The following is a 15,983-nucleotide window of genomic DNA, read 5'->3' as shown; positions in this document are numbered from 1 at the left end:
TATATAATAATAGCACCATAAATTTGCATGGTGCTACACAGAGAGTCTTGCCACTGACAGGCCTACAATCTAAAGGGCTGACCCTGAAAAGCGTTACAAGCATGCACATAGTTACTCCTGACCAAGTTGCACTGAAGTCTATAAGACTCCGTAGGGGAGTAGCTGAACACATGTGTAGTACTAGCACAGGAAATTATGACAACAGACAAAGACAGGAAAGGCGGGAGTGATGACACGCAGATAAAGAAAATGTGATGCGCACATTGTCTATGAAGCAAAAATCAAAGCAGGAGGAAAACAGAACTACAGTGCAGAGGTCAAGTGTGGAAAGCTGGCTAATGGAAAGTCTTCCTTACCTAGCAGCATGCCAGTTGTATTGTGGTACGTCTACATTGAGAGCTAGGGATATAATTCCCAGTTTGAGGAGATGTACCCCTGCTAGCTCTGATCAGGAGCGGTGGGAGGGGCTAGCCACCCCAAGCACAATCTCATCCAAGACCCTAGGGACGTACTTGGAGTGGCTAGCCCCTGCTGCTGCTTCCGCTGCAGCAGCTATGCGCTATTTTTAGCACATTAGCTCCATCACAGCTAGCATGGGTATGTCTCCTCAAACTGGGAATCACACCCCCAGCTCAAGTGTAGACATACCCTTAGCTTGCCTCAGTCTTGAAAACCAGTATCATCAAACTGATGGTAAGTGAAATGGGCTTTGACTCTGATCCTGCAGAGCACAGATTCTTACATCCACACGAAGTGTCATTGCAGTAAATTGGACTCTACATGGCAGGAAGGGTATGCATTTGTAGCTCTCCTTCCAGGACTGAGGCCTTTGTATTCCCTCTGTGTGCTGGCTTCCTCTTTGTCCCTGCTGAGGAACTGTACTGCACTTTTGTATTTAGTCATGTTACACAACAGTAAGATCAAGAGTCAAGGCATCCACCCTCTAGCCTCCAGGCTGCTCTGACTACACCCATTGTAACCTATTCACCCATTGTTACCTTGGCTCTGGATTCTGGGACCAATGCTGCAATCTTTATAGAGGCGAAACTCCTATATAACATCAATGAGAGTTTTCTCTTCAGGGACCAAGGGAATGGGACCGCTGTTGGCCTTTGTTTTGTAATCGCTGCTGCACCACATAATGTATAAAAATGCATGAACTTCCCACCAACCTTGGCCCAGTCATCTTCTTTTCCACAACCCAAAAATGAAAAACAGTCACACTGAAGAACTGATTTTCCTGGTAAGTTTCAGTTGTGTGTATCTTTCCTGATTTTTTCCTGCCATACAGATAACAATGCAGATTAAAAATGCATTGATAAAGGAAAACTTTTTCTACTCGTTTCATTAAAATTCCTCATTTCAGAGAACTTTGTGGGGAAAAGCTGGCCTTTTCACCCACATCTATTTTCAGTCAGGATGACATCTCTTTGCACTGGGTTGACTCACAGCTTCTACAGTGTTCCTGTTGCATCTCAGCAGGCCTTTTCTTTTGGTGATACAGCGGATCTATAAATGTTAGACCATATTTGCATCCCTCCTTCTATCATGTGCCTATTACAATAGCGGCCTGTTGCCATTGGCATGACTTAACTTTTTCCCCCCCAAGGGTCTGATCAGCCTGGGATATGCACATGTGGAATTCCCATTTTAATGTGCATACCTTTCATGTGGTGATTGGGACCCTGCCACACACAAAAATATGTTTTTAATGGACTTGAGGATTTTGGTTGTCATTAAATTTAATCTAACAAGGCCCACTCCTGCATTCCTTGTGCATCGGGGAGCTTTGGATGTGCAAGGAATGCAGGATCAAACCCACACAGTGGTTTTGTTCTATCCCCCACCATGGGATAAAGAAATATGATCCCTCTACTTTCTAGCTCATTGTAGACTTCCTGCTGCAATTTTCCCTTCCCTCTCGACCCTTGTGCTGAGTGCAAAGGAAATCTGCTTAGCCTTTACTTTCTCACACATGTTTCAGATGTGCAGGGGTGTGATTGTAAACAACGTCATCATCTGTGCCAGAACTGTCTACTCCTACCGCGTTCTGTTCCCATCACCCTAGGGGTTCCAGTAATAGGGCGTTAAGCAAACAAAGCAAAACAGTAATCTGGTGTTCCAATTGCATTTTTGTTGTTAGAAAATGTTAATGATAGGTTATGTGATTACCCTAGGTTTGGCTCCACTTACTCTTTATTAAGCACATCTGGTATTTAGTAACAATATAAGTAGCAGGAGTTTTTTTGGCACACAAATAAGATTATCCAATGTTGCCATGCAGTATGGAAACTCATCAGGGAAGCCAGTGAAGTGTGTGGAGATACAAGTCTTTCTTGTAGGCTGGGCAGCTAGCCAGAATAGCTAAAAAATGTGGATTGGCATAGAGTTGTTGCCACGCAAACACTTCTGGAAATTTCTGTGTTCAGACCTGCCAAATCCCTTATGCATAACATGAGTTTCTATCTCCCTGAGCAGCCAATTTTAAGACCAAACTTTCCTCTACACTTAAAAAAAAAACCAAAAAAACAGTATCTTTCAGTCTCATTTCCAGCGCGCCATTGCCAAGCTCACAATTTCACTGAATTAGAAGGAATTTCCTAAAACATTTGTTTGAGTTACATTAAGCATAACATGTGGGAGACAACTGTGCTTCCTGGAAAATTCTGAAAGGAAGGCTGTCTCGCTTCATGGAGACGGCCTAATGTCTAGTTAGAAAAAACAACGAACTATGACAAGAAAACGTTTTTTTTAAAATTGGCCCAATACATGGATTTTATGTATTTTAAGTTAGCGTGCCTCTTCCAGTCAGGTCAACGTACTGTACAAACACAGGCTGGGTGAAAGGAGCAGTGGTCTTGTGGATTAGGCATAAGATCTGAATTCAGAAGGTCTGGCTTTATTCCTGACTCTGCCGTGGACTTCCTGTGAGACCTGGGGCAAGTCACTAGAAGATGAGTCCGTTCTGTGTCGGGTTTTTCATCTTTGTAATGGAGATATTGCTTCCCGGTGTCAGAGGAGTTTTGTGTGAATTTTAGGCCCTGTGTGAGCAGAAAGAATTATTCAATATGTACATTTCTTGGGAAGAGGTCTGGGAAGAAGAATGATCTACCATGTTATGAAGTAGAAAAGCTAAGTGTCATCAGTTGTGTGACTGTTTCTAGCATCCTATCTTGCACAGGGCTGACATTGGGGCTTCTGAATTTTGTTGCTCCGGGTCCAGCAGTTTTTTTGAGTATCCCTTAAATATCATTATTTATCTTGGCTTTTATTTTAAAATAGTAGGCCACATTTATCTGTAGTGCAAATTTGTTGATGTTAGTAGAGTTATCCTTGGGAAGAGTTTGGTCCAGCTTCTAGCCGTTTACCTTGTGAATGTTATCTTCACAATGAGAACTAGAGTACAAAGTTTGTCATGGCAGATTTTTTGGTTTGTTTGTTTTCATTATCTGGGTCTCTACTACAGATAATTAGAATAATAATTTGGGTTCTGCAAAGCCTAAATCCCTGGGTCTCCATTCTTGGAGTGGCTCACCCTGTGGATTCATTGCTGTGAACAGCACTACTTGAGCTTCTGATGCTGGTACTAGGACTGCCATCAGCACTCTCCCAGCCACTGGCTGGCTGCTCACTAGTGATTGAGCTTGATCCTCTGTTGATCTGCCAGTGTGGTGTCTAGCTACAAGGGGGGCAGCTCATTGGAGGAGCTGACTCAGCTCCAGGGTGCATGCACGGAGATTGCAGAGGAAGAAGGTATCTGGCTCTACAACATACATGCCTTAGGTACAGCAACAGCAACAATTCCCACCTCCAAATATGACTAGAGAGACTGAGGTGAAAACATATAGGACAGAGGAAGGGTGGCGGGGGAACTCATGGAACTCACAGTCAGTCTGTGGAACTTCTTGCCACAAGATGTTGTGAAGGCCAAGACTATAACAGGTTGCAAAAAAGAACTAGATAAGTTAATGGAGATAGGTCCATCAATGGCTATTAGCCAGGATGGACAGGGATGGTGTCAGAAGCTGGGTTTGGGTGACAGGGGATGGATCACTTGATGATTGCCTGTTCATTCCCTCTGGGGCACCTGACATTGGCCACTGTCGGAAGACAGGATACTGGGCTAGATGGACCTTTGGTCTGATTGAGTATGGACGTTTTATGTAAGGAAAGAAAGGAGCAACGGAGTCAGGGGCACATATAGCTGTCTACCATGAAAAACTGAAAAGGCTGAGATTTTCCTCCCTTGCTGACCTTTCCTCTGGCATTTTGGGGAGAAAATTATACCAAATTAAAACAACATGAGCTTAATCTATTTAGCTCATCAAACAGAAGGTTAAGGAGTGACGTGATCACAGTCTATAAGTACTGAGATGGGGAACAGAAAAGTGATAATAGAGATGCTCTTCAGTCTAGCAAACAAAAGCACAACAAGATCCAATGGCTGGAAGAAGAAGCTGGAAGTACTCAGACTAGAAATAAGGCACAAATGTTTAACAGTAAGGGTAATTAACCACTGGAACAACTTGCCAAGAGCTGTGGTAGATTCCCACCATTGGGAATTTTAAAATTAAACCTGGATGTTTTTCTACAAGATCTGTTCTTGTTCAAACATACCTATTGAGCTTGAAGCAGGAATTAGTACTGGTATCCTATGGTCTGTGCTATGCAGGAGATCAGACAAGACAATCAAAGTGGCCCCTCCTGACCTTGAAATCCTGAAATGAAAATTAATCCTGAAAGTAATCTCTCCCCAATGTTAGATGAAACTGGACAACTGTGGCACTCAAGAACACGCTTGGCAGCCTATTACTTGTCCTCTTCAGCTTCACTCTCATGGTTGTAGCTCCTGAGGCTGGGGCACCATCAAGAGGCTGGAGATTCTGGAGGCCATGGAGAGAGGAGGAAGAAGGAAGAGAGAACATAAGATCGGCATGAGCACGAGAGTGGCGGTCAAGAGGGAACGGGGACGATGCTGAAAAAGAGCAGGACAGGACATGAGATGTTATTTCACAAAGAAATGGAAAAGGACAGCGGAAAAGGGAGACTTCTTAACAAAACCAGAAAATAGAATGAAATTAAAAGAATGACATGGAGATGGACAGAGCAAGTCAGAGGTGGAAGGAGAGACAAATGGGATACAGAAGTGGGTGAAGGCAGGAAAAGCAAGGAGAGACACATGCTACCTTTAGGTTAGTGAATTTTATTTTTGTTGCTTTCATGCTACTACATTTTACTGTAGTGCCCTGTCGGACATTTTATTTGTCTACAGGGATGGCTGTTTACATCACTTATTGTTGACCGCTCTCGATTCTATAGCTATGTATTGACGCAGAGAGGGGCTAGTAGGATGATCAGAGGAAGGGAGAACCTACCTTATGAGAGGAGACTTAAGGAGCTTGGCTTGTTTAGCCTAACCAAACGAAGGCTGAGGGGAGATATGATTGCCTTCATTAAATACATCAGAAGGCTAAACATGAGGGAGGGTGAGGAGTTATTTAAGTTAAGGGCCAATGTTGGCACTAGAATAAATGGCTATAAACTGGCCATCAACAAGTTTAGGCTTGAAATTAGATGAAGGTATCTAACCATCAGAGAAGTTCTGGAACAGCCACCCAAAGGGAACAGTGGGGACAAAAAACCTAACTGGTTTCAAGATTGAGCTTGATAAGTTTATGGAATGGACAGTATGATGAGAGTGCCTACAATGGCATGTGGCCCATCTGCGACTGTTGTTGGCAAATATCTCCAAAAGCCAGAGACTGGACACTAGATGGGAAGGGCTTTGAGTTACTACAGTGAATTCTTTCCCAGGTGTCTGACTGGTAGGTTTCATCCACATGCTCAGCGTCTAACTGACTTCCATATTTGGGGTTTGGAAGGCATTTTCCTCCAGATCAGATTGGCAGAGACCCTGATTCCTTTTTTCTTCCTCTGCACAGCTACTTACTGATATGAACTAGAGTAAATGGTGGATTCTTTGTAACTGGAAGACTTTAAATCAAGATTTGAAGACTTCAGTAACTTAGCCAGTGATGGGGTCCATTACAGGAGTGGGTGGGTGAGTTTCTGTGGCCTGCGATATGCAGGAGGTCAGACCAAATGATCACGATGGTCCCCTCTGGCCTTAAAAATCTATGAGTAAGTAATTAGTGGAAAGGGAAAAGAAAATAACCTGAAAAGCACCAATATATGTATACAATCCTCTGATTGCTCCCAGGTCCTCAGCTTATTTAGAAAATGTCCTTGGAAAAGGATTCAAATATTGGCAGCTCCAGTATACGTGAATCTGAGCCAGGAACAGCTGCACTCTACCGTGGGGGCCCCACGACTCCCTATCCCACCTCACCCACTTCACTGTAAATGCCTCTGGTCAGTTTGGGAGGGGACAGTAAAGTCAGGGAGTCCTCCCATAGAATCATCTGGCCCAGCCTTCTTCAAAATCCTAAAATTGGTCCCAATCCTGTTTGATTTGAACAATCCGTATTCAAAGTGGGGCAGCTCAGACTGCAGTCTGGGCTCTGGGGAACACCGCACAATGGAGAGCTGGTAAAGCAGGAGGGAACGTTACACCACTGGTCCCATTCTTCCCTTCTCTTTATGTCTTTATGGGTTTTTGTGTGGGGGGGGGGTTGTTTTTAAATTTGGCATAATCTGTTTACTTGTTCAAGTGAAACAGAGAGAACATTTTTAAATCCAGGAGACATGCGGTACCTGGCTCAGACCGTGTGGTTAAAAACCCAAGTCCTGGAGCTCAGCTCATGTGAGCTCCTATTCTCTGGCATTTTATTAATCCTATGACACATAGGAAAGTTAAACAATAGTTCACAGTGAGGGGGTGGGAGAGCTAGTTAATATGCACAAATCACTTAACTATATTATAAGGCATATGCAATAGCTTAAACGCATCTAATTTCTAGGAGAGAGAACAATTTCTGGCAGGGAATAGGGAAGGGTCAGAGTAATCTTAACAGGTTAAATGTTTTTTCTGGGATGGAAAATAATGGTTTCCCCCCACCCCTGATAATATTGGCATTTGCTACTATTAAATTGATCATTCTATGCTCATTTACTGTAGTTTGTATCCAATTATCTCCCAGTACAACCAGTATCATAACAGTCAAACGAGTCACCAGTCTCCCAGCTCCCCCCCCCACACACACACACCAAGGGATTATTGTCACTCACCATTCCAGTAGTGTCTTAGAAGATGTTGACCTAAGCATAATGTTGCTGTTGCCTGTACTGACTGTTTTTCTTTAAACATGGTTAATCATATTGGAACTTTACCTTCAAATCCAAGGTTTAACAGGCTTGAGTTAGAAGAAAATAATCTGGCCGGTAAACATTTTTTTCTGGAATTTTTAAATGTTGATATTCCAGCAACATATTGGACAAGGGCTCTCAAGATCTCTTGCTAAAATTCCACCACCAAACTGAAGGAAAGCTTGGGGTGTCACATTTCTTCTAGATTTTGCTGAATCGTCTGCATTAGAAACAGCTTATTCCTGGAGCTCGTGAAAACGCTTTGGAAAGGGTAAACATTTTGCCTTGGGAACTGCAGCACATTGCACTAAATGTCAGGTACTTTCAAAGCAATTTCCTGGGAGATGTGAGGTAAACTAGGATCAGGGGACCATATTTTGTTTCCTTTTCTCATATTCCTGAGTGTCCTTATCAAATCTATAGGAAATTCAGTGCAGAACATTGATGGTGTCAGACTAAAAGGAATATTTTTCCTTGGTTTTGAACGGGAAAGCAATTCTCAAAAAAATGGAGATACCAATGGGTAATCATGATCATACTTGACATTTGCATCAGAGTTTTCATCTTCTAGCCACTTTACTTTAAACTGTGGGTCTTCAAAACTCCCCTGTGAGGTAGAGGAGTAAGTATTATTAGCCCCATTTTACAAATGGGGAAACTGAGGCAGAGGTGCCATGTGCCTTACCCAAACCAGAGAGAGTCTGTGTAAGAGTCAGGATTAGGTTTAAGGAGTTTTTTTCTAGGCTTTTAATTCCCACATTCATTGTGCCACTAAAGTATGGAACCCTGACTGACTATAGTTATGATTTGAGGGTAGACTGATTCCAACTAGCAGGGCTGGATTAACCCATCTCTGGGTCCTAAGCAAACCCCACCACCAGCTCCCACATGGAGGCACTCACCATCCAGTGTCTGGATGACTGTGGCAAAGCTCCAGCTAGTCTCCTTCAGGTACTGGTGAAGAAGCCAGCCCACAACAGTGGGCGGGAAGAGCAGCTCTGGCCGCACCACTGCCCACTTCGGTTTGGCCCGGCCAGCCCTCTGTCATGAGGGGAGTTGGCAGAGCCAAAAGTGAGTGGTGTTGCGAGCTAGTGCACCAGGGTTGCAAAACCACTCAACTCAATTTTAGCTCCGCCTCCTCTCCATCATGACAGAGGGTCAGTGAGGCCAAACCTAAGTGAGCAGTGGGGTGGCCAGAACTGCTCCTCCTTACTTCTGATGTGGGGCCATCTCCCCCACCAGTACCTGACCCACCCTATCCCATACACAAATTAGGCCCTAGGCATGTGTCTAGATTGTCTATGGGTATGTCTACACTACGAAATTAGGTCGAATTTATAGAAGTCGGTTTTTTTGAAATCGGTTTTATATATTCGAGTGTGTGTGTCCCCACAGAAAATGCTCTAAGTGCATTAAGTGCATTAACTCGGCGGAGCGCTTCCACAGTACCGAGGCAAGCGTCGACTTCCGGAGCGTTGCACTGTGGGTAGCTATCCCACAGTTCCTGCAGTCTCCGCTGCCCATTGGAATTCTGGGTTGATATCCCAATGCCTGATGGGGCTAAAACATTGTCGCGGGTGGTTCTGGGTATATATCGTCAGGACCCCGTTCCCACCCTCCCTCCCCCCGTGAAAGCAAGGGCAGACAATCATTTCGCGCCTTTTTTGTCTGCTGCCAGCCAAAGATGTAAAGGATAGATGGAGTGGGTCAGAACAAGAAATAGACCAGATTTGTTTTGTACTCATTTTCCTCCTCCCCTGTCTAGATCACACTGCAGTCAGTCACAGAGAAGGCGCAGTGAGGTTAATCTAGCCATGTATCAATCAGAGGCCAGGCTAACCTCCTTGTTCCAATAACAACGATAACTTTGGTGCACCATTTCTTATTGGAACCCTCCGTGCAGTCCTGCCTGAAATACTCCTTGATGTACAGGCACACCCTTTGTTGATTTTAGCTCCCTGAAGCCAACCCTGTAAGCCGTGTCGTCAGTCGCCCCTCCCTCCGTCAGAGCAACGGCAGACAATCGTTCCGCGCCTTTTTTCTGTGCGGACGCCATACCAAGGCAAGCATGGAGGCCGCTGAGCTCATTTTGGCAATTAGGAGCACATCAACCACCACACGCATTATCCAGCAGTATATGCAGCACCAGAACATGGCAACGCGATACCGGGCGAGGAGGCGACGTCAGCGCGGTCCCGTGAGTGATCAGAACATGGACACAGATTTCTCTGAAAGCATGGGCCCTGCCAATGCATGCATCATGGTGCTAATGGGGCAGGTTCATGCTGTGGAACGCCGATTCTGGGCTCGGGAAACAAGCACAGACTGGTGGGACCCCACAGTGTTGCAGGTCTGGGACGATTCCCAGTGGCTGCGAAACTTTCGCATGCGTAAGGGCACTTTCATGGAACTTTGTGACTTGCTTTCCCCTGCCCTGAAGCGCATGAATACCAGGATGAGAGCAGCCCTCACAGTTGAGAAGCGAGTGGCGATAGCCCTGTGGAAGCTTGCAACGCCAGACAGCTACCGGTCAGTTGGGAATCAATTTGGAGTGGGCAAATCTACTGTGGGGGCTGCTGTGATGCAAGTAGCTCACGCAATCAAAGATCTGCTGATATCAAGGGTAGTGACCCTGGGAAATGTGCAGGTCATAGTGGATGGCTTTGCTGCAATGGGATTCCCTAACTGTGGTGGGGCTATAGACGGAACCCATATCCCTATCTTGGCACCAGAGCACCAAGCCGGCGAGTACATAAACCGCAAGGGGTACTTTTCGATAGTGCTGCAAGCTCTGGTGGATCACAAGGGACGTTTCACCAACATCAACGTGGGATGGCCGGGAAAGGTACATGACGCTCGCATCTTCAGGAACTCTGGTCTGTTTCAAAAGCTGCAGGAAGGGACTTTCTTCCCAGACCAGAAAATAACTGTTGGGGATGTTGAAATGCCTATATGTATCCTTGGGGACCCAGCCTACCCCTTAATGCCATGGCTCATGAAGCCGTACACAGGCAGCCTGGACAGTGGTCAGGAGCTGTTCAACTACAGGCTGAGCAAGTGCAGAATGGTGGTAGAATGTGCATTTGGACGTTTAAAGGCGCGCTGGCGCAGTTTACTGACTCGCTTAGACCTCAGCGAAACCAATATTCCCACTGTTATTACTGCTTGCTGTGTGCTCCACAATATCTGTGAGAGTAAGGGGGAGACGTTTATGGCGGGGTGGGAGATTGAGGCAAATCGCCTGGCTGCTGGTTACGCGCAGCCAGACACCAGGGCGGTTAGAAGAGCTCAGGAGGGCGCGGTACGCATCAGAGAAGCTTTGAAAACCAGTTTCATGACTGGCCAGGCTACGGTGTGAAAGTTCTGTTTGTTTCTCCTTGATGAAACCCCCCGCCCCTTGGTTCACTCTACTTCCCTGTAAGCTAACCACCCTCCCCTCCTCCCTTTAATCACCGCTTGCAGAGGCAATAAAGTCATTGCTGCTTCACAGTCATGCATTCGTTATTCATTCATCACACAAATAGGGAGATGACTACCAAGGTATCCCAGGAGGGGTGGTGGAGGAGGGAAGGAAAATGCCACACAGCACTTTAAGCACAGCACTTTAAAAGTTTACAACTTTAAAATTTATTGAATGACAGCCTTCTTTTTTTTGGGCAATCCTCTGTTGTGGAGTGGCTGGTTGGCCGGAGGCCCCCCCACCGCGTTCTTGGGCGTCTGGGTGTGGAGGCTATGGAACTTGGGGAGGAGGGCGGTTGGTTACAGAGGGGCAGCAGTGGCAGTCTGTGCTCCAGCTGCCTTTGCTGCAGCTCAACCATACACTGGAGCATTCTGGTTTGGTCCTGCAGCAGCCTCAGCATTGAATCCTGCCTCCTCTCATCACGCTGCCGCCACATTTGAGCTTCAGCCCTGTCTTCAGCCCGCCACTTACTCTCTTCAGCCCTCCACCTCTCCTCCCGGTCATTTTGTGCTTTCCTGCACTCTGACATTATTTGCCTCCACGCATTCGTCTGTGCTCTGTCAGTGTGGGAGGACAGCATGAGCTTGGAGAACATTTCATCGCGAGTGCGTTTTTTTTTCTTTCTAAGCTTCACTAGCCTCTGGGAAGGAGAAGATCCTGTGATCATTGAAACACATACAGCTGGTGGAGAAAAAAAAAGGGACAGCGGTATTTAAAAAGACACATTTTATAAAACAGTCGCTACACTCTTTCAGGGTAAACCTTGCTGTTAACATTACATACATAGCACATGTGCTTTCGTTACAAGGTCGCATTTTGCCTCCTCCCACCGCGTGACTACCCCCTCAACCTTCCCCCCTCCCTGTGGCTAACAGCGGGGAACATTTCTGTTCAGCCACAGGCAAACAGCCCAGCAGGAATGGGCTATACTGAGTGTCCCTGAAGAAAAGCACCCTATTTCAACCAGGTGACCATGAATTATATCTCACTCTCCTGAGGATAACACAGAGAGAGAAAGAACGGATTTTGGTTGAATGCCAGCAAACATACACTGCAATGCTTTGTTCTACAGTGATTCCCGAGTATGTGTTACTGGCCTGGAGTGATAAAGTGTCCTACCATGAAGGACGAAATAAGGCTGCCCTCCCCAGAAACCTTTTGCAAAGGCTTTAGGACTACATCTAGGAGAACCGCAAATGCCAGGGCAAAGTAATCCTTTCACATGCTTGCTTTTAAACCATGTATAGCATTTTAAAAGGTACACTCACCAGAGGTCCCTTCTCCGCCTGCTGGGTCCAGGAGGCAGCCTTGGGTGGGTTCGGGGGGTACTGGCTCCAGGTCTAGGGTGAGAAACAGTTCCTGGCTGTCGGGAAAACCGGTTTCTCCGCTTGCTTGCTGTGAGCTATCTACAACCTCCTCCTCATCATCATCTTCTTCGTCCCCAAAACCTGCTTCCGTATTGCCTCCATTGAAGGAGTCAAACAACACGGCTGGGGTAGTGGTGGCTGAACCCCCTAAAATGGCATGCAGCTCATCATAGAAGCGGCATGTTTGGGGCTCTGACCCAGAGCGGCTGTTCGCCTCTCTGGTTTTCTGGTAGGCTTGCCTCAGCTCCTTCAGTTTCACGCGGCACTGCTTCGGGTCCCTGTTATGGCCTCTGTCCTTCATGCCCTGGGAGATTTTCACAAAGGTTTTGGCATTTCGAAAACTGGAACGGAGTTCTGATAGCACGGATTCCTCTCCCCAAACAGCGATCAGATCCCGTACCTCCCGTTCGGTCCATGCTGGAGCTCTTTTGCGATTCTGGGACTCCATCATGGTCACCTGTGCTGATGAGCTCTGCATGGTCACCTGCAGCTTGCCACGCTGGCCAAACAGGAAATGAGATTCAAAAGTTCGCGGTTCTTTTCCTGTCTACCTGGCCAGTGCATCTGAGTTGAGAGTGCTGTCCAGAGCGGTCAGAATGGAGCACTCTGGGATAGCTCCCGGAGGCCAATACCATCGAATTGTGTCCACAGTACCCCAAATTCGAGCTCGGAACGTCGATTTAAGCGCTAATCCACTTGTCAGGGGTGGAGTAAGGAAATCGATTTTAAGAGCCCTTTAAGTCGAAATAAAGGGCTTCACTGTGTGGACGGGTGCAGGTTTAAATCGATTTAACGTTGCTAAATTCGACCTAAAGTCTTAGTGTAGACCAGGGCTATGCCTTAATCCAGCCCTGCCAACTAGTCTGACCCATGTTCAGTTCCTGTGATTGTCATACAGTCACATACAGCAGGATGTAGAAGGAATGTATAATGTTGAGGATAGCGAAGTATCATTTCCTATGGCTCCCTGACACGTGTTGTTCAACTGTTTCCTCTTCAACTCCTCAGCAAGTTGTGCATTTATTTCAAGGGATAATGCTATGTACTGTTCTTCACAAGTGTCTTCGTGCCAAGACATGAATCTTTGGATATTCTGGAGTACTAATGTTAGGACCGTGGGTACACTTTTCTTTAATTGTGCATAAAGCCTATTTCAACAAAGCAGTGGCCACAAACAATTGACAGTCCATCTCTAGCTAAATCACACACGGGCAGCCTAGGGAAATGAAACACAGGCCTCTACACCTTGAGCTAAATGAGACTCTTCATCAGTTGTATTAACAGGAGTCTTATCCTCTGCAGCCCACCTATTACAGTGTGACATGGTCACTCATGCTTGGACAGGTCTGACACTCCACCCAGCACAGGGCAGTGGTACACATACACGAGTCAGTGCAGCTTCAAACAAATCGAAGCGAGGATTTATGTCAAGACAAATAACAATTGGCAGTTAACAACACAAAAGAAGCACATTCACTAAACAAGACCTAAATCACAATTGTTATCCCTCTGTCATTTATTAGTAAATAAAAAATGAATGTTATGGGCTTGATTTCTGATGAGCTATTTTTTCCTGTGAATTCATTAAAAAGCAACCACATTTCCAAAGTCTTTTCAAAATTTGGTGTGGGGTTTTATTGTGTGTGTGTAGGGTGAGGGGCATTGTTTTGTTTACGGAAAAACCCATCTATCACTGGTATTTCCTGAATTTTCTTAAACCAAGTTGTTGTCAAACCAAGATGTTGTCATACATTAAAGCATAATAGCTGGCTTGTGCCTCTCTGAAGCAGCAAATTTAGTTATGGGGTGTAGAAAGATGTATCCTAAAGGGAGTGTCCCCTTAATGTTCTTGATTGCTAATATTTGCTTTGTGACCTTTCTATAAACATGCATATAGCATATGTCTATCCACCTACTTAGCCTCTGCAGTAGCTTTAGTGGACCAGTCATTCTAATCTGGAGGTGGAATATATTTTGTACCTAACAGGGCCTTCATTTTGGAATGGAATCAGAGGATTTGGAACAGCTAAGCCAAACCACACCCTAATTTATTTTCTTTGTGCATAGGAATAATGGAATGGACTGGGAAAAGATGATTTCTGCACTGAAATTAGAGGACAATTCCTGCCCTGAAAATAAAAAGCTGCCATTTTAAGTCCCTCTGAATTTCACAGAAGGATTATCCTTAAAATCGCCAAGTTTTATTAATTGATTCCTAGGAATTATACACATGAGCCTTTGCATTAAGATGATATCAATACAATATTTTTTAATTTCTATGGGATCATCTCTTTTGAATTGTCTCTTTATAAGTAACATCAGAACTACAGTAAGAAGGCGGGGTGATCTGAGTAAGAAAGGATGCATGATAATACCTGACTCAGAGTAATTGGCTCATCAGAGACTGTTGGAGCAGTGTGTGTGTGAGAGAGAGAAAGAGAAACTAGGACGGCAGTAAACCCTGCAGGGCACTGATGCTAAGAAATCTATCTCTTGTGTTTAGTATTAGAGCACACGTCACTATCTAAACTGCACTATGAACTTGTTTGGAATCTTTCAGACAGGACCTCTGATGAGGAGACCCTACTGTTTAACTGTGCAGTGCTGTGAGCAAGATAAGTGGCCAAATTCTGCTCTCTCTGTAAATCTAGAGTAAATTGATTGGGTCAAATTCTGTATTAACTTATACCCTTGTGACCCTACTGACTTCAGTGATCAGAATTTGGACCACGGACTTCAGTGGAGTTATTCTGCTTTTATATTGGTGTAGTGGAGAGCAGAATTAGGTCCAAATATACTGCACGTGGGAAAACATGCTAAAATATGAACAACATATTTCCAACTGTGCAAAATATTTATAAAACACACAATGTGTGTCTGTGTGGGTAGAATATGTATTTAATATAATGTACATATAAACATGTGGAAAAAATAACAAATGCAGATGACTCTATTTCAGAGGAAAGTCAAACACAACCAGCTACATTTACATCAATGTTTTGCAAAAATGCATGTTCTTGAACATGTAATAAAATCCTAAATATAAGCAGAAATATGTACAAACAAAATCATGCACGTTGACTAGGTATTAGATGTAAACGGCTCTGATTTTCCCCTCACATGAGTGCAATTCCATGGCGTTACTCCGGATTTACTTTAAATGAGGAGAATTGGGCCCATATGTTTCTTTCTCTATCATGCAGGAATTTGCTACAAACTAATGGCACATTTGGAATAATATCATATAATATACCCTATCTTCTGGTGCGTACAAGATGGTAAGTAGTTTTTCTATCTCCTTACTTAGTTTATAAAGAAATATTCTCTGACTCCTTCTTACATGTAAGCAAAAACACAGTAAAGTGATTTCTGTAAGAATAGAGACTCCTCAATACTTAAACTTCCTAAGTTTTCACAACTTCCTAAATCTTCACACGCAAGGTGAGCTTAATCCACATTTTACTAGTTTCCTAGTCTACTTGACTATTTCAGGAGGCTGTTGCAGTAAGAATGTCAATTCACATTAAACAAATTCTCTGGAAAGCTAAAGACAGTTGCCTGGTTAGTATAAGCATTGCATTACAGTGGAACTCACTCTTTTGTAAACTCTGATGCATGAAATGTCACCTATAGTGAAGCTGTTCTGTGAAGCAGGCCCCATTAAGGGTCCCCTGAATTATGAAGTTATTTAAGTTCTTTTCATATCCACTAGAAATAAATCCATGAACTCTTATTACTGATGCATTAATTTCTGTTTTAACCTCTGTTTTCCTGAAACTCCTCCTATATTTTGTTTAATAGAATTGGATGAATAGAAGAAGAAATTAAGTTTGCCAACAAAGGTGCAAGCCATAATGTGTGCTGATACTCTGGATACAAGTTGGGACTCG

The 15,983-nt window shown here is 44.5% G+C and overlaps 1 protein-coding gene across 1 annotated transcript; it reads right to left on the bottom strand.

Annotated features, from left to right (window-relative positions):
• Positions 1-10,886: 10,886 nt before the first annotated feature.
• LOC140908805 (uncharacterized) lies at positions 10,887-12,571 on the bottom strand. Its single transcript, XM_073336677.1, has 2 exons — positions 11,995-12,571; positions 10,887-11,407 (listed from the first exon to the last, which is right to left on the bottom strand). Exons 1-2 carry the CDS (start codon positions 12,569-12,571, stop codon positions 10,887-10,889), a joined length of 1,098 nt encoding a protein of 365 aa, XP_073192778.1.
• Positions 12,572-15,983: the final 3,412 nt, after the last annotated feature.

This window comes from Lepidochelys kempii, chromosome 3 (genome assembly GCF_965140265.1).
Source record: "Lepidochelys kempii isolate rLepKem1 chromosome 3, rLepKem1.hap2, whole genome shotgun sequence".
NCBI classification, from domain to species: Eukaryota; Metazoa; Chordata; order Testudines; family Cheloniidae; genus Lepidochelys; species Lepidochelys kempii.
Note: the sequence above shows the minus strand (reverse complement) of the source record. Positions and strands in the feature narration are given on the sequence as shown.

Bases quoted from the DNA above. Each gene is read 5' to 3' on its own strand.
- LOC140908805 (XM_073336677.1), bottom strand. From the start codon at position 12,571: ATGCAGAGCTCATCAGCACAGGTGACCATGATGGAGTCCCAGAATCGC. The intron at 11,408-11,994 runs GTGAGTGTACCT...TTTCTCCACCAG, and splicing joins AGGCGGAGAAGGGACCTCTG to CTGTATGTGTTTCAATGATC.